This window comes from Haemaphysalis longicornis, unplaced genomic scaffold, assembly GCF_048455015.1.
Source record: "Haemaphysalis longicornis isolate Haplotype H1 unplaced genomic scaffold, Haemaphysalis longicornis Haplotype H1 scaffold_9, whole genome shotgun sequence".
Lineage (NCBI taxonomy): Eukaryota > Metazoa > Arthropoda > Arachnida > Ixodida > Ixodidae > Haemaphysalis > Haemaphysalis longicornis.
Window position 1 is genome coordinate 116,445,106 of NW_027526460.1, and position 23,879 is coordinate 116,468,984.

Genomic DNA, 23,879 nt, shown 5'->3' on the forward strand with positions numbered 1-23,879 from the left:
AGGAGGTAAGGGATTGCGCAATAGAAGAGTCCGCACGCCTTTCGTTTTTAAAACGTTTTTATGTACGGGAACTAACTCGTACATTGGTAGGGCTTCATGAACTCGAAGCGGTCAGTCCGGGATCGGGTGTAGAGGAAATTGGCATTGTTAAGGCACAACTTCAGCAATATGTTACCGAAAAATACCATGGCGCTCTAATTCGGTCGAGAACTGAAAAATTCTTTGATAGTTACCCCACTCGTCGTTCACTAAATGATGAGCGGGAGTCAGCACTTGCGAAGGAGGTAATCGAAATTCAACATAACGGTATTAAGTACACTGAAGCAGCTGGAATTGCTAGTGCTTTCCATGACCACTACAGCACGCTATTTGCGGGGTCAAGTCTATTAGCTCGGGGGCAAGAATTTAGTTCTCTCATTGATTTACTGCCAAAGCTGACAGACGATGAGTGCGCTCTGGTTTCTGGGCCTATTACACTCGAAGAAGTTAAGGCTGCCATCTCTGACCTCAAGACAAACAAGACCCCAGGGCCCGATGGTTTGAGCGGAGAGTTTTATCAAAAGTTCTCTGCTATCCTTGCTCCCGTTCTGTTAGACATATTCACAGCAGCATACGACCATGATGTTTTGCCGCCAACCTTTTATTTAGGACACACAGTTTTAATTCCGAAAACGCAAGATGAACAAAAGCTGAAATCAGTTGACGGCTATCGGCCAATATCTCTCTGCAATGTAGATTATAAAATTTTCGCAAAAATTTTATCTAGGCGCCTTCAACTTGTCATCACTAGTTTAGTAGGACCTCACCAAACTTGCGGTATTAGAGGTAGGAGCATTCAAACAAACATACATGTTGCCCGTTCAATATTGGAGTGTGTGTCTGATTCGGCAGAGCAGGTGGCCCTTATCCAAATTGACCTTTCAAAGGCATTTGATCGCGTTTCTCATGATTTTCTATTCGCACTATTGGCAGCGGTAAATTTAGGGGATGTGTTGTTAAAAGGCATTCAGCTTTGTTACAAACAGTGCACCACACAACTGGTCGTCAACCGCGTTCTGTCTAAGCCAGTTTCGATTAAGTCGTCTGTTAGACAGGGCTGCCCCCTTTCACCCTTGTTGTTTGCCATATATCTCGAACCTCTGTGCCTTAGTATTCAGCAGAGTGAAAGAGTACGGGGCTTTTCATCGCTATCCTGTGAGGTTAAGGTCCTTGCTTACGCGGATGACATTGCCTATTTTTGTTCTGATAAAAAAAGCGTTCAAGAAGCCCTTAATCTCACCAGGCAGTTTTGTGACGCGTCTGGAGCAGCTGTGAATATGGAAAAAACAAAGGGATTTTGGTTTGGTGAATGGGGTGCCAAACCGTCCTTATTTGGTGGCATTACTTGGGATAAGGACGCACTTCAATACTTAGGTGTACCCTTGCACCAAATACGAAACACCGGGCCTCATTGGTCATTGGCACTCCAAAAAGTCAAGCGAGCCTCTCAGGCATGGATGGGGCGAGAACTTTCTGTGTTTGCGCGTGCGCACGTTTGTAATGTCTTCCTTGTCGCAAAGCTTGTTTATGTGCTGCAAGTACTCCACTGTGCGCGTTCTAAAGTACAAGCTCTACATAGAGTTTTTGCGACATTTGTGTGGGGTCCCAATCGGAACCTATGCGTAGGGACAATTTGTTTCTTCCATTAGTGTCTGGGGGTGCTGGGCTGATACATTTGTTTGTACACCAGCTTGTATCTAGGTTTTTCTTCTATAAGGTGACGCATCATCCACTTCTGCTCAACGTTATTCAACAGCGCATAAGTTTTCATTTACCGTTTTTGCTTGTCTCCACTGGTGAAGTCAGTACGAAGCCGCCATGGGGGTTTTTAAAGGAGGTGGTCGACACCTTCAATTTCCTTACTGCGAGGTTTTCCCTGCAATATCTGTTTACCCTTTCCAGGAAGGCTTTGACGAACACTTTATTAGAGAGTCTGTTCCCAGTGCCGGTTTATCGCCAGCCTTACATTGGCCACCATAAGGACAGTGTTTTGAAGCGGGTCACACGTATGTGTCTTCCTCCAAATGCAAAAACGTTTTTCTTTAAGCTGCATACATCAACACTACCAGTGAAAACATGGTTGCGCGAGAAAGGAATGTCTATTCCTTGGTCTGACAATTGCCGTTTATGCAATCAACCTGAAACCATTGATCATTGTTTTGTTTTGTGCCGGGATGCGGTGTTTTTCTGGGATGTGTTGCAACGAACTCTTAAAAAGGACATAGACATTACCCCTTATACAATTCGGTTCTTGCCTTTTAGAGATGTTACTGGAGTGCCCTATGATATATTTGTTGTGATCGGATTGTATAGCTTGTGGAAGTGCCGCATGACGGACAGGCACGCGGAACCCCCTCGCCCAACGAAGTCCATTTTTCGGGAGCAAACTGCGTTGGTGCGGAGCATTTATGCGGCGCAAAGTGACCCACCAGAATGGCTGCATCTGTTGGACGCGTGCGTCTGCCTGCCAGAGTTTTAACGAACGGCTAATTTTAGCTGCTGTTATATGCATCTTCTTGGATGACTCATAACTTTTGTAGGCTGTATTAAGGGTAGTTTTCCATGCAGTAAAGAAAAAAAAAAGCCGTCTTGTGGCCGAGTGGTTTAGTGCGCTGGTTAAGTCATTGCAAGTGTTTTGCAAGTCGCGAGTTCGAATCCCCGCGGGTGCATGCTTTTTTTTATAAGGTAAGTTTTTCGTTTTCCGCCGATGTTTTCTATACTGAGTTCACCTTTTTTTGGGCCGCAACGTTCATTGGTCCACGGACTAGTTCACAGAACGCGCGCAGGCTGGCACTGGCGCGCTTGCGAGTTCTAGTTGTCGTGCTGTTGCCATAAGCACCGACTGCTTGGGGGCAGTGGGCACAGGCCAGAATCAACAGACACTTGGCCTGGTGCGAACACGCTTTTTACGATACAGGCATGAGTGAGGCAAGCTCCAAGTATGGGGGAAAAGCGCATGGCATTTGAGCGTCTGCGGGGACGCGAAGGGCGTTCATGCACTGCGTAGGCATCGGCTAGTGAATGCTACGATTCCAAGCCGTCCTGTGAGGCTTATCTTACGCATTTTACAGCCGACAACATGGCAGAAGCGCGGTACGATGATTACTGAGATATTGAGAATGTCCATCCAACAACGCCATCGGTTGTGTTTTACAGAACCGAAACAGAAACTGTTTGATTGTTAACCTTGGGCATCGTTCAATCACGGTGCTCCCTCCTCGCAACGTCACAGCTTTAGTTGGTGCGGCCGCCGCAAACCGCGCATAGTAGTTTTTCTTCTTTCGCGCTGTGTAAAATAATTACCGATTTGTCAACCGGATAAATGATGAAAAGTGGGCTAATTTGAGCCAGTCTACGCAGTGCAAGCAAAAACAGGATCTTGACAAATTCACTTCAGTGTCTCTTTAACTTCTTGTCGCCATCTTCAAGGCAGCAACATTTGCTGGGCGCTCGCTTCACCACGCTACCACACGCATGTCGGAGGCGACGGAGCTCGCTCGGGTACGCCTTCCCGTATGCAACAGCGGTCATATCAGCACGAGCAGTCGGGGTATGCGCTGTTCTGTTCGCCGTCTTCTTCTACATCGGGATAACATGGCGCATCGCGCCAGTGCCGGCTTCTGCCTTGTCGTAGCATTTTGCGCTCCGCATTTTCTTGGTATTTGTTTTGAGTATGGACAGCGCAGCCACTAGGTTAGGCTGCTCTGCTGTTAGAAAGACGACAGGAAGGCGAGACACAAGCAGTGCAATTAGATCCCGTTTTCCGAAGTACAGTTTCTTCCACCGTTGTCCCATTTCGTCAATCGAACTGATCAAAGCCTTGTTCTCGCCATGTGAAGTCCACCCGGAGCCGCAGTATCAAATAAGCCCCAACTCCCCCTCACGGTTCAGTCCTGAACTGACCCCGGTCCTCCATCGGATCCGAGCTGTCAGTTGGTTTGATTTGGCACTTGATTTGAAGTAACGTGAAAGGGCAACTCGGAAACGCTATTTCGGCAAACTCCCCTCTGAAATACTACTCCTGCCTATCAAAGCATTGCCGATAAAACTATCCCAGGAGGCACACACAAAAGAACACCACGAAATGTCTCATGTAGAAATACCCCATAGGTATAATTTGTCTTCCACAAATCCTACAATGCAACTGCCGTAGTATTTATCACAGTTACCCTGTTTCAATTTTACGAGGTAAACATATCTAGCCGTTAGGCTTTCTGCTTCCAAACACTGTTGTGCCAGAGCGCTTGGCCCAAAGGCGTTGCACGAGGCGACGCGCCGACAGCGAGGCTGAGTCACGCCTCTCCCTTTCGTCGCTGCGGCGCGGCCGAATCCTGCATCTCGAAACGCTGCGGCGCGGCCGAATCCCGCATCCCAGAACGCTGCGGCGCGGCCGAATCCCGCATCGGCGAACGACCAAGCAAGGGCATGTCGCTACGCCCGGAGGCGAGGTCACGGAGACGGCGGGCGCATCAACCTCCCTTTCCCCATTGGCGGCGCAGCTGACTCACCGCTTCGCTACCATTCGTCGGAATTCAAACTTCAGGCAGCGAGAGCCCTGATTGGAGCTTTTCGAACTTCTTGGGGCCACAACGAACTTCCCGGGCTATAAAAGAATCCCGGAGGCTCTCATCGTCGGCATTCCTCGGCGGCTTCTCTCTGGTACCAGTCTCTTCGGAAGCACCGAGTGAAAGGGGTGCTGTCGCCTTTGTGCGAGTTATGTAACGTTTGCTTACCCTGTACATACTGTATATAAAGGTTACTTCAAGTTTTCGTCGGCTCGAGAACTTCTTCGCTCGGCTCTGCGCCGCGTCGATAGCGGACGGAGCAAGGCAACATCGCTACACCGGTGACTGCGCTCGGGTGGCCAGTCGCAACAGCGGAGACAGCGTCGGGATGGCTGATTCCCAACCTCGGTGACGAGCAGGAAGGCGAGTCACAACCTTGGCGACCGCCCTGGGATAGTCATTCCCAACAGTGGTGCCAGCGGTGGCATGGTCATTCCCAACAGTGGTGGCAGCGGTGGGATCGTCATTTCCCAACAGTGGATGGCAGCTGCGGGATCGACCGGCAACGGCTACTACCTGGTGTGGTAAGCGCTCGACGTTTTCTCTCAGTTCACCAGACTTCTCTAGCACAGGTTATGGTAGTTTAGAGAAGGGCTGTGTGAAGCACTGTGTATAGCTTTGAGTGTTTCAATCCTAGAGAAAGTGTTTTGAAACCAAAGCTAGTGCCGAGAGGTAAACAAAGGAGCGTAGAGAATTACTTGCGCGTGCCTTACTAGTAGCTCGATAGTACAGGAACGGCAAGGGAATTCTAAAGCGGGTAAGTTGCAAGAGGCCAGTGCAAACGATGGAGGACCTTAAAGTGAAGGAACTCATCGAAATTTGCGAGGAGCTGGGCCTTGACTTAGGCCGTGCAAAGCGGAAGCATGCGATCCTTGAGATCATGCGGAAGGAGAACGTAACGGCTGAGGAAGTCAATGAGGCCAGGGCTGAAATCAAAGAGCGCCGTGAGCGCGAGGAAGACGAAAAGAAAGAGCGCCGGCAGCGCGAGGAAGCCGAAAAGAAAGAGCGCCGTGAGCGCGAGGAGGCCGAAAAGAAAGAGCGCCGGGAGCGCGAGGAAGCCGAAAGGAAAGAGCGCCGTGAGCGCGAGGAGGCGGAAAGACAGAAACGCAGGGAGGAAGCCGAAAGACAGGAACGCAGGGAGGAAGCCGAAAGGCAGGAACGGGAAGCCGTAAGGTAGCTCGAGTGGCTCGACTTGATGAGGCTAGAGTCGGGGCTCCGTCAGGGTTCGCCGGCGCCTAGCGTGACTTGTCTAACGGTTCAGGCGAGCGGTCCGAGAAGTCAGGACCAACGGCCGCCGTTCGTTGTTCAGAGGTCAGGGCCGGAAGATGGAGCGTCCCAGGGCAAAGGCGAAGCGACCGCACTCGTATTCTTGGCCAGAGAAGCGAGCCAAGAGAGCGAGAACGGCGCGGAGGCAGAGACGCCGCTTCGAAATAAAGATTTCGAAACGCGCGCAGAGTCCGCGAGCAGTGGCCAGTGCAAGGCACTTACGAGTTCGCAAGCGGGGAAGCTCTCGGAGAATGTTGACTCTTCCCCAGCGAGCGAGACGCGAAAGGACGCCGAGCAACGTAGCTCGAACTGCGAGCCGAACGAAAACTCTCGCGGTAGGTTAGTCGAACCGCCAGCGGCTGAGGCGGGTTCCGTGAAACCCTTCGGTGGAGAAACGGAGCCGGGCGACACGGAGAGTTCGTTGTCACCGTTTTCCCATCAGCCGTTACGCGAAGACGAGCTCAAGGTCGAAGCGCTGCCGACAGGGCCGACAAAGAAATCGGGTGAGCTCGTCGCGAGTGACGTTGACAGAGACCGTACCGCCGTCACGGAGAGCAAAGGGGTGCCTAAGCGAGGTAAAGCACTTGCTGAGACGTCCGACAGAGGGCCGTACGGGTCCGCTGATCGCGTTCATGTGACGGTCTCGGGTTCAACGATTTCGGCAGAACGCTCAGAATCAGAGGAAGCCTCAGAGACGGCTTCCAACAGGATCGCGCACAGTGCGCGAGATAGCGAGGTTTCGCGTGAAAGTTTGGACGGCGAGGCTAGCCAGACGAAGCCGCTAGAGCCCCCGGAAACAGAAGGTGTTCCTTCGGGTGTGAGCTCTAACGCGGGCGATGTTGTGGCTAAGCCTGCGAGCACGACACGAGAGACGAGCGAGCAACGAAGGCCGAGCGGCGAGCGGACCGAAAGCTCTGGCAGTAGCTTAATCGAGCCGCCGTCGGCCGAAGCGGGTTGCGCCATCCCCATCGGCGGGGAAACCCAGGTGGCCGCGCGTTGCGAGGCGAACTCTCCGTTGTCCCCAGTTCTCGGTTGCTTGCTTGAAAGCAAGGTGGGGCACTTTCACCCGCATTCCAGGCCAGTGGAACGAAGACGCTCAGGGCGAAAGCGGGAGTTGAGAGCTTTCTGCTATGAGCGGAAACGCGATTGCGAGGCATGCGTGCCGGCCGCTATGTTGGCCTTGAAGTCAGTTCCGCGCGCGATAACGGGCGTCTGCTTTGCGAGGCTTGTATATGACCGCGGAAAGAGAACGCGCTTCGAATAACGAAACTAGCCTTTGGGGAAGAGCTAGTTGTAACGCTGCGTTCTTTGTTTCCCCGTTCGGACAGTCCGTCCCGTCATGTTGAGTTTCGGTCTCAAACGCGCGCCGTGTGGCCTCTTGAGTCGAAACTAAGGGATCGGTGTTTTGTGGCCTGTCGTAGTGCGCGCTCCATTACCTCGACGATGGCGCCAGCTTTTCTAGCACATGGTAGGAGCAAGTAGAGCACTTGCGAGTCGTGCTGAGCAGGCTCAAAGCAGGACTATCAGTCAGACAGTCAGTGTCACATAGGTTGCGACGAAGTAAGGCAGGTGGTTGTGGTAGCGCGGCCGACGAAGACCGTCGGAAATCGAAGTGGCCGCAGTCGTAAACTATCGCCGATCAACGACTAAGTCAGAGATAAGGACTTTTCGGGTTTGACTAGATATGGCTAGACATATGTGAAATATTACTGCACACTGGCGAGTCCGTTAGTGACGCTTTCAGAAAGACTGAGCCAGTGAGGGTAGAATGGGGCACAAAGTAGGAGGACGCGTTTTGAGCGCTCAAACGAGCCTGAGCGAGGAGCCAGTTCGAACGGTCCCCGGCTTTTCGAAAGGTTCGTTTTCTGTGTGATCGAGCAATCGTGGCATGGAAGCTGTACTATGCCAAGAGGATGCGAACGGCCGGGAACGACCAGTTTTGTACTTCAGCCGCAAGCTAACTTGCAAGGAAGAGGCTTACAGTACTTAAAAAAAATGGAATGTGGTTGCGTAGTGTGGGCAGTGCAGAAGTTTGCGAGCTCTGTAGCCGGTAACGCTAACGCAGACGCCCTAAGCCGGGCGTTCTTAGTGCTACATTCGTCCTCCCCGTGTCTTTCGTTTCGTTTCTTCGTGAGCAGCTTTTATCTTAGCAGGTAGATGGGAGCAAAATTATTGCCCTCATTTGCTGCCTCAGTTGATTATTTCCGCACCGCGTGATTTCAAGTAATCAACTTTAGTTATCATTTAAGTTCGTGTGGTATGTTTGACACTTAGTGTGAGTTCTTTTTTTAAGAGTTTTCCGTCCCGCATGGGTCTCTTGGTGTAGAGGGTCCAAATTTTGGATAGACACTTAGCTAGGAGAGTTTGTCACGCTTTGGAGTCTGGTGTTCTGACAGAGGACAGAGGGTGCTTGCTTGCGCTGGGTGTTTTGCCTGTTGTCGGTCGGTTCTTTGCAAGCTCCAGAACGATGAGCACCGGGGCCGAGGACAGATCAGAAGAGCCGGACGAAGCTGGTCGAGACACCTGGGCAGCACGGCGAGGTACCTGTGATCCAGACCTGGCAGGCGGTACCTGTTCAAGAAGAGGAACTTGGTGCAGCCGCCCTTTTCCTGGGACACTGGAGGTGTACCTGGATGAGCCTGGCGAACGAGCGCGCCCAGCATCCGAGCCACGTGGAGGCAGCTCGTCTTCACGGCGCATTGTCTGGCGGTGGGGGTGCTGTTGTGCCAGAGCGCTTGGCCCAAAGGCGTTGCACGAGGCGACGCGCCGACAGCGAGGCTGAGTCACGCCTCTCCCTTTCGTCGCTGCGGCGCGGCCGAGTCCTGCATCTCGAAACGCTGCGGCGCCGCCGAATCCCGCATCCCAGAACGCTGCGGCGCGGCCGAATCCCGCATCGGCGAACGACCAAGCAAGGGCATGTCGCTACGCCCGGAGGCGAGGTCACGGAGACGGCGGGCGCATCACCCTCCCTTTCCCCATTGGCGGCGCAGCTGACTCACCGCTTCGCTACCATTCGTCGGAATTCAAACTTCAGGCAGCGAGAGCCCTGATTGGAGCTTTTCGAACTTCTTGGGGCCACAACGAACTTCCCGGGCTATAAAAGAATCCCGGAGGCTCTCATCGTCGGCATTCCTCGGCGGCTTCTCTCCGGTACCAGTCTCTTCGGAAGCACCGAGTGAAAGGGGTGCTGTCGCCTTTGTGCGAGTTATGTAACGTTTGCTTACCCTGTACATACTGTATATAAAGGTTACTTCAAGTTTTCGTCGGCTCGAGAACTTCTTCGCTCGGCTCTGCGCCGCGTCGATAGCGGACGGAGCAAGGCAACATCGCTACACCGGTGACTGCGCTCGGGTGGCCAGTCGCAACAGCGGAGACAGCGTCGGGATGGCTGATTCCCAACCTCGGTGACGAGCAGGAAGGCGAGTCACAACCTTGGCGACCGCCCTGGGATAGTCATTCCCAACAGTGGTGCCAGCGGTGGGATGGTCATTCCCAACAGTGGTGGCAGCGGTGGGATCGTCATTTCCCAACAACACGCAGTCAATCCCTGACCACTGGTTGTAGGTTATATAGGAAACCGTCCATAACCCCCCAGTCGAATTTGCACAAATACGACCACTGAAAGGCACGCCTCCAGTACTAGCGTCTGCATGCCACATGGCAATTACTAGTTCACTCAATAATACCGAATTTAATTATATCCTTCAACACACCTCTCAGTACCTCTGTTCTAACATTATTGCTGAAGGACGTTAACAGGAAAAGCCAAACGTGGGGCTATCTTCCTTCTGACAGGACGTGCACAATTTTCGAAGATAGAGCTATTTAGTCAACTACCACACTTCTGCCACGTGAGTGGGACCACATCGTTTTCGACGTTATACCACTTTCGATATGACATGGGGTCCAATATACCATATGGGGTTAGATATACCACATGGGGTCCAATATACCCACAGTAAACCTACAATACAACTTGGGGCAGCGAGCACTTCCTAATCGCCATCAATTTGCGCAGCAAGCGTCTGTTACTAATACCCCTACTACACGGCCACTTGTGTGCGGGTGTGTGTGTGTGCTTGTGCGGGCGCGTGTGTGTGTATGTGTGCGTGTGTGTCCGTGCATGTGCGCGCGTACTTGTGTGTGTGTGTGTGCGTGCGTGCATACGTGTGTGTGTGTGTGTGTGTGTTTGTGTGTGGTTGTTGAGTCTATTCTATTGGACGGTGAGCTCTAGTAATATTAATGACTTTTGCGGGGTATGGTAAGGCCTGCGGAATTCCCTCGGCCATTTGGGCGTTGGACTTGAACAATAGGTCAGTGGGTGGTCGGAAGTAGAAGGAGCCATGAGTTGTGGGGAAGAAGAGTAGTATTGGTGTCTTGGCTGTCGTGGTGATTCTTGTGGCCGCTAACTGGAGCGTGTATTGGACGTGAGCGTCACGGCCTGGGGATAGCCATACTGTGATGTTGTGAGCGTACAAAGCGTTGTGTACGGTGTGTATCTGGACCAGAGCCCGGGCGGTGGTGTTAAGACTTTATTGAAAAGAGCAGGTGAGAGTTAGAAGTCGTTAGGGGTGCCTTCGGCGGGCAGGAAAATGGAAGGAGGTTAAAGGACCAAGTCGTAGAGTTGCTGTAGAGTCCGTGAAGAAAGCTCGGACTTAACCATAACAGCGCTGCCCGAGATACGAAAAGTTGAGGTTGTCGAGAACTGCGTAATGGCTGACATTGTCGAAGGCCTTAGTGATGTCTACAGCTAATATTGCGCAAGTGTGTCCTTTGGGGAAGGGCGGTAGTAAGGCTCGATATTGGGCTAGTTGGTATCGGTATATACCCGAATGTAGAACGCTTTTAGCTTACAGCGAACAAGCACAGAGCGGAATCCACCTAGAGAACGAGTGAAGGGTGAACTAACAGGAGTTTATTCATAAAAGAAAAAGGAATGTATATGTTCATGAGCCACCACTGTAGCCAGCACCGTGAGCATGCCGCAAATTTATTTACTTTTCCCGGGGTTCTCATGCTAGCAAGGCAATGATGGGTGAGGCAACTGTTACGATGCAGCCTTAACTGCTTCACCGTTGCCCTCTGAGCGCGTGCTACAAGTTTGGAGCCCTGTGGTAAAGCTACGTGTGTGATGGTGTAGCCAGCGCAGCGGAAACCTTCCGGAAACTGGCTGGCGTGCACCGTCCAGCCGCAGATGAGTCACGGCAAGTAGCACAGGCGCTGCAGGAGCCGGCGGAATCCAGTTCGAGCACAGCGTGTTCTAACAAGCCTGCGAGCGGCAGGCGTCTGTTGAAATACTCCTTTTCCCCCACTCTCTGGTACAGCTGCGCCATCTATCACGAAACCAGTGGAGGGTGTTTTTGTGTGTTTGTACTTTTTAGTGCCGCGCGCAACCTCTTGAAAGCCTGTTGACCGTTGGCCCTTTTGGGCATAAATTCTCGCCTTTCGGCGAGCCGAGTCTGTACGTCGTCGGCATCGGCGCGAGATGTTACTCCTTACGAGCGACGTTTTAAGCACGCCAGCGAGCTGCCTCCTGTATCATCGCTGCTCTTATCTCGTCATGCATTAGAACAGTTATGTTCTGTTCTCAGCGCTTTGACGTCAACACCAAGGAAACTCTCCTGTTCGCCGCCCGTCAACCAAGATACCATCGCATGACGGAGGCGACGGAGCTCGGTTCTGTCACGCCTCCATTACCCGTGTTACATAATGCACTCCCGCCCTTTATTACCAATATTACGCAAAATGCGCCCAAAATATTTTTTTGGTTGTTTTATCGTTGGATTCCTCTGCCGTATGCATATCCCTAATTCCTCTACACGAAACAGACTTTGACCTCTCACTTAATGAATGTGTGCTACTTATCTACCTTTCATTATTGTTACAAACCTGTCCAATCATTGCGTACGCTTGTTACAGCTGCGAACGTCTCCATTCAGAGCCTCTAGCTTTAATTCCTTGTCAATCCAATACAGCGTAAGTTCATGCCATGGAGCTACACTCTAGGCGTTGTGGTGCATTGCTCCCGTATGTGGCCTTTTTAAGTGAATATGTGTGCTCACTTGATTTTTGCTTCAATGTATTAATTTAGGCTACAACTTCTCTGTTCCTATCTTTTTCAGTCTTCACACCGTGAAACGCAGGTGGCGAGGATTTATTGAGTGAATAAGCTCTGAGGTGTCTTTGATTCTTTGTTGTAGCGTGAGCTACACTGGCCGAGGTTGAGCAGTTTCGCGTTGCTCCTAGGGAGCCGTGCTGCGCATGTGCGAGGATCAGTGACGTCACACGGCGCACAGCTGGCGTGCCGGAGCCACCGCCGCCGGGCGGCGCGCCGCGCTGGTCAGCGCTTTCCAGAGTACTGACGTCATAGCCGCGGCAGACGCACTGGCGCCGGCGCTTGCCCAGCTGTGCGCCTCCGTTGCGCAGTCGCCAAGTCTGACGCTGCGCCAAACCACCGAGCGGTCTTTGTGGCAATAGAGAAGCAACCAGACGCTGAGAAAAAATAAATATACACTCGTCACATGATGCGTATACCGTGTGTGTGTGTGTCATTCAAGCAGCAATGAGCATGATAATCAAGCTAATCCTAGACAACCAGGAAAGCTAAGAATAACCTGCTGAACCTTAGCGCACGCTACGTATACCCTGGCATAGCCTAGCTAAGCCACCGCTTCTTTTTTTTCAGCTTCACCCTGGACTTCACAAACGACGAGAATGTGTGGTCCTGTTTATGGGGCACGTCAGCGCTTGCAATCTACCGACTTTCTCTGGATCAAGTTGTTGTGCAGAGACAGCTGGCCTGTCGAACACTTCGAGAGGCAAAAAGGTGTGACTACTTGTTAACACTATGTATGCACCGTGACGGAGAAGCTTCAGTCGTCAGATCATAGTTTAAGATATCTCGGGAACCAAACGGACGTTCAATTCTCACCAAACTTTATAATTAATAAATGTAATTTATTCTTAAACCTATACATTATTCCGACCTATAATCAAGCCTATGTATGAATCCGTTAACCTGAAATATGAAGGACATGTTACTGCTCGGTTAAAGCAACAGAGCCTCTTGATGAATGGTTCCAGGAAGAGTTAAACTGCTCAGTACACATTTATGATTTAGTTACAGATCTGGCACGAACAGTTGGATGCGGGGTGCCAAGCTGGAGTTTGTTCGGCTTTGGTTCTGGCTCGGATTCAAGCCTTTATGGTGTGGTTCCGTTTTAGGTTCCTGAGCACCATACCGCTCCGCTGCGAACTGGTTAAAAAAAGGGTCCTGAGAGAAAAAGACCAGTGTTTTTCGTGTTACTTTTTTAGTGCTGCGTTTTCGTTTGTTTGCATCTCTGTCAGGTCGGCATAAAAAGAAATTCATAACGTAGGTTTTTCTAAATGTTTACTTTGCCAATTTGATTGTACAATCCACTGCGAAATGTTTCCATGTGAGGCCAACGATAACAACACTATGTCGTGCGAAATAAAACGTTTGCAGGGGCACTTAAGCAGCCTATTTGTGATAGTGTGAAAGCCATACTTTTTGAAATGGCAAGTTTGTATTTATTAATCTATTTATTTCATTATTACAATTAAGTTAAATTGTAATAATGACGTACGCAACTGCTATTACGTAAATAGCAGTTGCTTTCTTGGGGAAAACAACAACAATGGCTCTACGGAGCCGCCGCGGTGGTGCCTTGATCTCCACTCCCAATCACCGTCCAATGAGGGGCCGCACCTCGTCTCCAAATAATGCATCCTTCGGCAGCCGCTTTGGCGGGCACGTAACTTTCCTGGACAGCCCAGTGTCTGGCCGTCCGCTATCTTTTTTCGGTACCGTCAAATGTCGTCACACGGACACGCACGCACGCCCGCATGCACACACACACGCGCGCGAGCCCACACGCACGTATATTCGCTCAATGAGACAGGTAATGCTTTTGCATTGAAAAGAAAATTGCTTGGTCTGCTACGCTTTTAATGTACCTATAGGTACCAAGGCGATAATCGTTAACGCGGGAGCATTAGCAGTGCGAGAAGTGGAAAACTTTCCGGCGTCGGCCTTAACCTCCACATATTGTTGCAGGTGGCGTTAGGAGGATATCATTCTCCCCACCTTCCACCGGCTAACGAACGGGTTTGAAGGAAGAACGGCTATAATGACCCACTGAATATAGGGTAAACACCGGCAATATTAACTTGCTATCGCCGGTGTTTCCTAGCGACAAGTAACAGCGATTGGGTTCTGATTGATTGATTGTAGGGTTTAACGTGCCCACGTAACGCAGGCGATGAGGCGCGTAGTAGTGGAGGGCTCCGCACTAATTTTTACCACCTTAGGATCTTTAAAGTGCGCCGAAATCTCGTACACACGGGCGTTTTGGCTTGGAGCGAGTAGCTTAGTGAATGCACAAGTAGCGGTAGTGGTCCCTGGCACTCCAAGGTTGCAAAACGGCAGCACAAAGTAAGGGAAGGTATTGAAGAATTTTATCGCATGTCTTTTGCATCAAACCAAATGATCTCCTCTAATTGTTTATTTTAGTTTAGTTGCTTCCTACAGTCTCAGCTAAAATATATATTTATTTAGAAGACTTAAATCTGTGTTAAGCAAGCAGTTATTAACTTCAGTGCGAGATGTGAATCTCACGCTAGAAACAATATAACAACGCAATACGTGCATAAAGAAGGACATTTTATAGAATTATGTTGTCGTCACCCAAAAGCTCAAAAGCTTTCCGGATTTTTGTGTGCAACTAAGTTTTCTGGTTGGTTGAGAGAGAAAGCGCTGCAAAATTTGCAAATGCCAAGGACTCCCAAGATATTAAGGTTGGTCCGACCGTCTCGATATTTTTCCGTTGTCTGTGACCGTACCCAGAACATATACACTAACCGTTCTGGGTAGGGTTCACCTTCAATTTGGGGCGCCGGTTTGTAACCGTTCCTTTGGTTCGTTTCGGCTCGGGTTGAATTCCGAAATTGTGAAAAAAATAGGGGTACCATTCGGTTCGTTTTCTGTTCCGGGCATAAATTGGGGTTCGGTTCTGGTTTTCCGTCCGGTTCCGGGTCGGGTGCGACACCCTGGTTGGATGTCTTTATAAAGTATTTCACTCAGTTCTGTCAGGGTTGAAAAGAAACGCCTGCATACAAGAACAAAGTAACTTTATTTTCGCAATGATCCCCTATTCCAAAGCTCCCAAAATAGTTGACAGGGCCATACCTGGGCGATGAATCCGTGTTCATTCAGTGTTCTTTGATCGTCCGCGCTCGAGTCGGCCAGCCTTTTTTCCTACGAAGTGGTGATATGATTCGGTATTCGGGAGTGGGGGGGAAGGGGGGGGGGGGTTAGGGTACTTTGTGCGCGTCCAGAGAGTACAATAAATGCTGGTGTAGTACCCGCAGTTGGGACACTTGGAGCATTTCTCTTCTTTATCTTCAAAGCACGCATCACTGGAGCTTTGACTTTCCGTCAGTTTAGCCCCTTGGCAATGGTTCAATTAGAGGCAGCTTGTTCGAAGCCTGATGGTCCGGCAGCCTATTGGAGCCCCTATCGCTCTGTTTTGCATGCTTAGTGGGGCTGACCTTTGTTAAATGCTGCTGTGACACGTAAACACCTTATGACTGTAGCGCCGCGCACGAGGAGAATAAAAGGGTGGGGAAGAGAAAAAAAAAGGCGTGGTACGGTGTTGGAGGCCCCATTAAAGGGACACTGAAGTGAATTTGTCAAGCTCCCGTTTTTTCTTGCACTGCGTAGACTGGCTCAAATTAGCCCACTTTTCATCGTTTATCCGGTTGACAAATCGGTAATTATTTTACAAAGTGCCAAAGAAGAAAAACTACCATGCGTGGTTTGCGGCGGCCGCACCAACTAAAGCTGTGACGTTGGGAGGAGCGGGACCGTGATTGGACGATGCCCAAGGTGAGCAACCAAACAAGTTTCGGTTTCGGTTTCGGTTCTGTAAAACACAACCTGTGGCGTTGTTGGATGGGCATTCTCAATAACTCAGTAATCATCGTACCGCGCTTCTGCCATGTTGTCAGCTGTAAAAATGCATAAAGATAAGCCTCCCAGGACGACTTGGAATCGTAGCATTCACTAGCCGAGGCCTACGCAGTGCATGGACGCCCTCCGCGTACCCGCAGACGCACAAATGTCATGCGCTTTTCCCCCCCTATTTGGAGCTTGCCTCACTCATGCCTGTACCGTAAAATGCGTGTTCGCACCAGGCCAAGGGTCTGTTCATTCTGGCCTGTGCCCACTGCCCGCAAGCAGTCGGTGCTTATGGACAGCACGCCAACGAGAACTCGCTAGCGTGCCAGTGCCAGCCTGCGCGCGTTCTGTGAACTAGTTCGTGGAGCCATGAACGTTGCGGCCCAAACAAAGGTGAACTCAATGTAGAAAACATCGGCAGAAAACAAAAAAGTTAACTTACAAAAAAAAAAGGACGTACCCGCGGGGACTCGAACTCGTGACTTGCAAAACACTCGGCGGCGACATGGCTGTTAACTTACAAAAAAAAAAAAAAAAGCACGTACCCGCGGGGACTCGAACTCGTGACTTGCAAAACACTCGGCGGCGACATACCTGCAGCCTTAGACAACTCGGCCACGAGAGGGGCTACGCCGACCACAGTAATATAAGGTATATATTGTACAACAAGTTTACATTTTTATTTAGTTTTGGCATTTCAAGCAGCTTAGGTGACTATTTGTTGTATTGTGCTCGTGCAGTAAGCGTCCCCCGAGTTTCCACACTAGCTCACGTCTAGCAATTGCATTTCGTAGACGGAAAAGCGTTCGCAGATGCGTAGTCGTGCTGCTGACCGCTGTGCTTGTTCGCCCAGCGCAAAAAAGTGCTTCCCGCACCCTATTTACGCTGTACGGTAAAAATATCAGTTGATTTTATTTCCTTAGTACCTATATTGACTTCGCTGACTCTTCTCCCGCCTTCAAGAGGCCTTATATTTTCCTACTGGCGTACCAGTCAGCGAAGCGTCGCATGTGCGCTTGTGCAGCGCTTGAGTGAAGCGACCTTAACTTGGAGCTAGATACAGAGTACAAACTAACGAAGTAAAGAAAGGCGCATTCTTCCATTCACAAACGTGTCCTGGCTTCGTTTCAACTGAGCGAACGAATTGCGACGACCCGTCGGCGTCCGGCGGACGAAACGCTGGGCCGACTGACTCTGTCTGAAGGCCGGGGAGCCGTGCAGATAGCGCAGCCAATTGCGAGCTCGGCTCCTCTCGACGTCACACGAAAACGCCACAGAAAATGGGCGAGCGTAAAGAGAGGAGGACAGCATTTTCGAATTAAGTTTTCTACTAAATAAAAGCGCGTAAACGCGCCCAGAGTGGTCGTAACATGGCCTGGGGACCCCGGACTACAATTTGCGCAAGTAATCCCGCGATGTTTACATATTACTTCAGTGTCCCTTTAAAACAGCTAACCCTCGTGCACGGGCCATCTTGAACGCGCCACCTTGCTTGCTCATTGTTCACCCTCCGGAAGCCGGCGGTTACAATTCTTCACCCCTGTCAACCACACAGTTAGTTGTACCCTACCGCTCCCCTGCAAGCTAGCCTAAAATTCGCGTCTATCATCCTCTTCCCCTGTCACGTTTTATCCTTGTTTTAACTTTTACTTTTCTCGCCTCTTTCTATTTAAATATACGTCACCGGCACTGGAGCTTCCCGACTCTGTGTATAAACAATTTTCCCTATGTGAGCTACAACTCTTGAAAAAGGACGTTCCCTGCCCGAAACGTTGAATTGATAAATAGTGTTAGCTGCGAGGAATTCTCTAATTAAAGAGTAACCATACAGTTTGTGTTGCACTGCTTCTTTTGCAGAACCGTCTTCACCGGCGCAATTCTTCTGGTTTTAATGTATACCGGGACATGCTCGATGGGATTCGCCCTTATTGTTTGGTTCCGTGGCTGTGACCCTGCCTTATTGGGTGAGATTACCAGCATTGACCAAGTAAGGCTTCAGCAATAAATATATCTTCATCATTTTTAGAAAACAAAGAAGTAGTTTTTAAAGCTGTCCGTGCAGGGAGCATAGAATAAGTTTAAAATAGAAATGAATATATAGGAGCAAATAGTTGCGAATCGTTTGCCTATGTTGGGTTGCTAACGCAGGGTGGGGAAGAATTATGTTAAGCCATGCTGAAAGCAGGGAAACAGTGTTGGATTATCTTGTTATACGGGTATCTAAACTTAGAGGAAAATACCGTAGCTGGTTCGCCACTAACCAGGCTGTTATTTGATCAGTAATCTTGCACACCTACGGGGAGATGCCAAACCAGCCTAGAAAGAGACAGCTGACTTCAACAAGGTCCCAATATAGGGTTTGCTCTCTTGCCTGAGAATACCTTTAAGAACGCAACATTGGAAACCTTGGTTACTGGTGCTTTGTACCCGGAAATCCTCAAGCAGCCGCAGGAGTCACCATCGTATAACGGGCTGCCTACGAAAAACCCGAACGAATGATTGGAAGAACTGTAACGAGTATAAATGTTTAACCGGTTTAACAACAAAGAAGCACCGCAGAAAATGTTTTTGCGTCTGTATGATACCTCGGGCTTGGTACGAGGATCATGAGATCATCCTAACTTCCTGGTGTCTATTCTAAAGGGAATTTCTGGAAACGCTGAATACTTGGGAGGGGAAAGTTCGAGCTTAGCTGCTGCATCAAGCCCGAGTTCTTCACGAACAAAAATGCTGTGCTTGTTGAAGAGAATAAGTGGTGCCTACCCTGAAGTTACAGAAGAGAATAAGTGGTTCCCGCTGTTGCTCAACGTATAAAAGGAGGTTTTCGCCGGACTCTTCCGTAAAGGCCGGACACCGTTCCTGATTTCGTGTTAGAGTCTGCAATGATGGAGGAAATCCCAGCCATGCGTTTGTGGCAGTACGACCAAAAAGTCGACGCGTTTACGGTGATCACCGTAGAGGCTGCTGCAGTCGCAGTGGGTGCATTACGGGAAACACTCCATGCTGTACTTCGCAAAGAACTGAGAAGAATCTTCACAATGACGACGCCACCAAACGTAGATGCCTCTGGTGACTTCATTTGACACGACCTCAGCAAACGCCGGAGACTTCGACATCATCGGGGGGAATTTACGAGCCACAAGCGATGGCGTCTGCCCCTTCCGTTCGTTGTCCCGGTCCTTCGGTCATTTGCAGACCGGAGGCCACGTCGCATCGTTGCCTACTCTCGTTCAACACTCCACCTGCGTTGAAGTGAAAGTGGGAGTGGAGTGTTGAACCTGCGGTTCAACACCCCACTCTAACAAAAATTGACGTGCGGCGAACTCCCGATGATCGTTGTTCTGCTACCACTACGGTGAGACCTGCCACATCTGCTACCCCTGCCCCCTGAAGCGACTTGTTTCGCAAGAATTTCCTATCGCCGGACGGAGGTGCTTGTCGTCCGGGTAGTACTCTAAAGCACCCGAGTAGAGCCCCTTCCAGATAACGCCAATTTCGCCGAGGGACGTCTCCAAGCCATAGTGCGGCGTCAACAAACAGACATTTCGTCGGTGATCTAGTTCACTTAGATGCATTGATGAAAGTAATATTTCCTTTGTGGCAGAGTGAACTAGAATATGTGGGGTACAGACGAGCGAGAGCCCGCGCTGCGCCCTCGCGGCTGATGCCGCTAGGGGAAGTTCATCGGCGAAAGTCGTACCATGTAGAACTGGCTTTTGACGATTAACTGCTCCAGACCAGCGCATGCATGGCACACTTCAGCCGTTCCTGGTGGCTCCATTCTTATGAATCCCTGAGTCACGGCAGTCTTGCGGACATCGTCGTAGAAGGTTCCCTAGCACACGCAGGGGATCCCAAAAGCAGCAGCCTTCGATGGTGACGTTTCTTTTAGCTGAAATAACCCGAGCACTGCAACGGCGGAGCAATGCTCCGAAGAACCGTCCTCACGACGTTCTCATAGCCAGACTCTCGATGTAAGCTTCCCGTGAGACCCAACTTACCGATGGCCACACGGTGCGACGCATGCCTGGCGTGACCAGGACCGCAAGTCAGGAGTGGGTAACCCGCAGTGAAGTACCTTCAGTGCCGCAGCACCCATTACACAATGGCCCGATGTCTCGCGAACTCTAAAACTACGTCCGAAGTACAGCTCTTTATCGACGGCCATGCATGGCGTAGTGGATCTTATATATCATATTAGTCACGTCGGAGTTGGAAAAAGTTACAAGCTTTGGCGCCACACCCATCTACATAACAGGAGGTCATCTCGCGCGACGAATTGAGATGGTACATAGCGAGTTATCATGAACAGCACCACATACAATGTAAAGCGCTCCTCACACGCTTCACAAGATTAACATGAGCGTTGCATACGGCTCATGCGCATTGTGATCGACCTAGTGAAATCGCATACGCTAGCTTTTACAATGGCGCTCTATTAGGCTACCCTCCCATGCACTTTTTCCTGTCCGTGGCCCAAACCTCCGAGCACCCAAAGTGAAAATTAAAAAAAAATAACTGCACAAATTTAGAGAATTGTGTACTAGTACGCGGAATTCTTACGTGGCTTGTAAATATTGCGAGTTCATTACAGCCAGATCTGGCTATTAGTGGCCAAATACTTCGGGGTATTTTATTGTTTTTCAGTTTGATTGTGTTTCTTCTCTCCAATGGTGTAAATTTACAATATTGTAGCCATTAGGTGCCTTTACTTCACTAATTACGCTTTTTCGCACATTCTAGGCGTAGTGCTTGTTTGTCCCGTATATGTAATTTTTTTCTTCCTATATTCAGTCTTTTTCTAAGCAATTTTAGTTGACGTTTGTTTGTTGGAGGAGATGTATAAGATGCATATTTTTTGACTTCGTCAATTCATTTGGCAATCTTTTTTTTAAGTGTTATTGTTCGGGTTTCAAACTTCTGTGTGACCGATTAACTCCATTTCCGAAATTATAACAATTAAAATTTTAATTCCGCCACTTGTGCACTTTGTGGAAATGCAGGGCAGTTAATTGCTTCCGCATTTCAGCTGTATTTTTATTTGTATTTGCAAAGTTTTTTTGCGGGCGCTCTTAATTTAGTCATCGTTTTTCTGAGGAGCTGTACGAGATGCATATTTTTGAATTTGTCAGTTCATTTTTGTAAAATGTAATTTTTTTTTTCTATTTTTCTTACTTTTTTGGTTTCTTGAAGTTCAAGTTGACCAGTTTTCTCCATTGAGCCTATTAAGGCGAGAAAATGTATTACTTCCGCCAATTTTGTATTTTTGCTGTAATACAGAGCGTAACAGGATTTGTTCATTTTTGCTATTTTACTTGGTATTTCCAACGTTCTTTTCTAGGCGCTTTAAATTTAGCCTTCTTTTTTTGGAGGCGTAGAAGCTGCGTATCGGAGATGTACAGAAGATGTACAAGCAGCGTACTGACGTTGCCAGTTCATTAAAATAACCTATTTTTCTTATTGTTTGATTTTTCAAAATAGTTTAAGACGAATAATGTCGTTTTACGCTACTTTTGCGATTAAATTTGTTACGTCCGCCAAAAATGAATTTTTGGGCAAATGCAGGGCGCTTTACGGTTGCGGCTGTGCGGGCACTCGACTAAGAAATCTACGCTATAAAAAACACGCTTGTGTTTGTTGACGTATGGAGCTTGGGTCACCCCATGTTAGGAGCCGGAGGGATATTACAACAACGCTACACGACTCGTTGCCTGTGGCGCATGGAGATTAGTCTATTGCGGGTCGTGTGACCGGTAAGCGGGACAGCCACTGAGTACAAGTGCAGAGAAGCCACACAGAGCTCCGATTATGAAGAACCGGTCACTTCAAGTGTGACCAGTTGCTCTGTCTAAGCAATTCGCACCAAAAGTGGAAGACACAAAATCGAATAGAGAGAGGCAAACGTGACGAAGCACGAAATGTTTTTGACAAGTATTGCTAGGCTGCCGCCTTTAACGCATACTAGCAGGCTTAAGTCTCCGATTTGTTTTAGAAACATGGTATATGCGAGTATACATTATTACTTAAGGACAGTATATGCGAGTATACAATACTTAAGGTCGGTTATTAAATTTCTCCAGAAAAACAGGGAACACGCCGAAATAGTTCTCAGCCTTAAAAAATACCTGAAAGCCTTGGAAAAGTTTTAACCATAACAAGAAAATTGCATAATTCAAACACATTTATCTGAACTAAGAGGTACCTTAAACTTACAGTAAAGTGTAAACTTTTGCCTCCTAGTTGTCACGAAATTGTAGAGTAGAAAGCTGATTAATCCATTTTCAAGTAAAAAAGTGACGGGGAAATAGCCCTATTTACCGCTAATTCCGGTGCAGCTGTGTTTGCGCGCATTCATTGCAAATGGTGTTATCACACCTTTAGTAGCCGTACTGAATTTCTCGCCATTCGTGTGCGCTCCTCTTTAAAGCGAACGGTAGTTAATTTCAAGACAAAAAACGAATATGAAAATGCCGATGTAAAAGAGGCGAAATCCGACGAAACTTGTACGCGCGCATAATCTTAAAACGTCGCTTCGGCCTTTTAGGAGTAGAATTCAGCACACCAACTCCTAAAATATGCACGAAAAGCTGAAGCACAATTATTAGCACAACGTATATTTTAAGTAGTACCAAAATTTGGAATAACTGTCCCGGAGTCGAACTGACTCTGGCGTAGTTAGAAATTGCCAGGCAAACACCGAAAAAAGGTCAAGTTGCACGTTTAAACTGCGCGGAACGTGCAAGGATTTTTTATTGCACGGTTTTCGGTGCCGCAGCTGTGTGCGACAACGGATGCGTGCACCCAGCGTAATTTCCATACGGCATTGCTGTAAATCCACCTTCGCAGGGCGGAATAGCGTCGAATTTTTTGTGGGGAGGAAGCTTCACAGAAAGCCTTCCGGTAGCTTCAACAACACGCTCGTACAGTGCCCGATTCTGGTTTCACATTTCGAGGTCGATGCTGCAGCGGAAATGTACACATACGGAAAGTGAAGTAGGCTTGGTTGCATTCGTCACATAAAAAACGGCCGGGATGGAGTAATCACGTACGCTCACTTGAGTATGATAAAATAACACAACTATTTAGCCTATTCGAATAGTGAATTGCAGTTCAATGGCCATTTCTAAATTTGAAGGACCTGTACAGCCGATACCTGCGATGTAGCCCGCCCTTGCTGGAATTCGACGTTGCTGTCGAATAACAAAGTTTGTGCAAAACTGTGAAACTCCTACGGCCTCCTATGAAGGCTACTGACTCCAACGATGACGACGCAATTTTTGTGACTGCATGAAATCAAATCAAATGAACTCAAATCAAATTCTTTTAATTTTCCAGAATGAATTCTGGACGGTTCCCTGACTAAAAGCTGTGACTCTGCTTCACGAAGGCCAGAGAACCTTTGCATTACATAGCAGCCAGTGTAAACACACCTGTGTACAGTGTTTGATAACGGGCTGGCAGACAAACACACAGGAAAGAAGAAAAAAAAAGTAAAAAAATGTAATAAACATATTTTCGCGTCTTGACGTTGCCGCTCAGCAGCGTGCAGACTGTGAGTGTCGTGGGATGCCACCTCGAATGACGCATTTCCACAGTGAAGAATCCTTTCTAGCATAACTTACCCGCATTAGGCTACACTACCCTCTCCCCTCGTACACAAAAAAGAAAATTTCCACCCGAAAAAAAAACTAAGTACATCACCGTCACCCTCATTCAGTTTCGCGACGAAGTATTGGAAATGTGCCATGAAGACCCGTCTTCGGGATCCCTCGGCCGAGCACGTACGCGACGCGCGGAGAACTTAAAGCGAAGTACTTACAATTGGCGCCTCGTGACATACCATATCACCCACTGCGTCAGCAGCTGCCTGGACGTCTGGATAAGTGACGCGGCACTGACGACACCCGCAAGTCTTGTTCAGGCTATCTGCTCTCATCAAGACCACAGAGACCTGCTGGGTCTAAATACCGAACATGTGTCTCGAACATCCGATGTGGAAGAACGTCAATGGAGACAAGGAAGGAGGTCGT

At 49.1% G+C, this 23,879-nt stretch overlaps 1 protein-coding gene across 1 annotated transcript in view; it reads left to right on the forward strand.

Moving 5' to 3' along the window:
• LOC144152025 (sodium-coupled monocarboxylate transporter 1-like) overlaps positions 1-23,879 on the forward strand; it is a 90,605-nt gene that overhangs the window by 42,290 nt on the left and 24,436 nt on the right. Inside the window, exons 8-9 of the mRNA XM_077683217.1 lie at positions 12,556-12,696; positions 17,707-17,836. Coding sequence (XP_077539343.1) covers positions 12,556-12,696; positions 17,707-17,836 — 271 coding nt within the window. The remainder of the gene's footprint in view (positions 1-12,555; positions 12,697-17,706; positions 17,837-23,879) is intronic.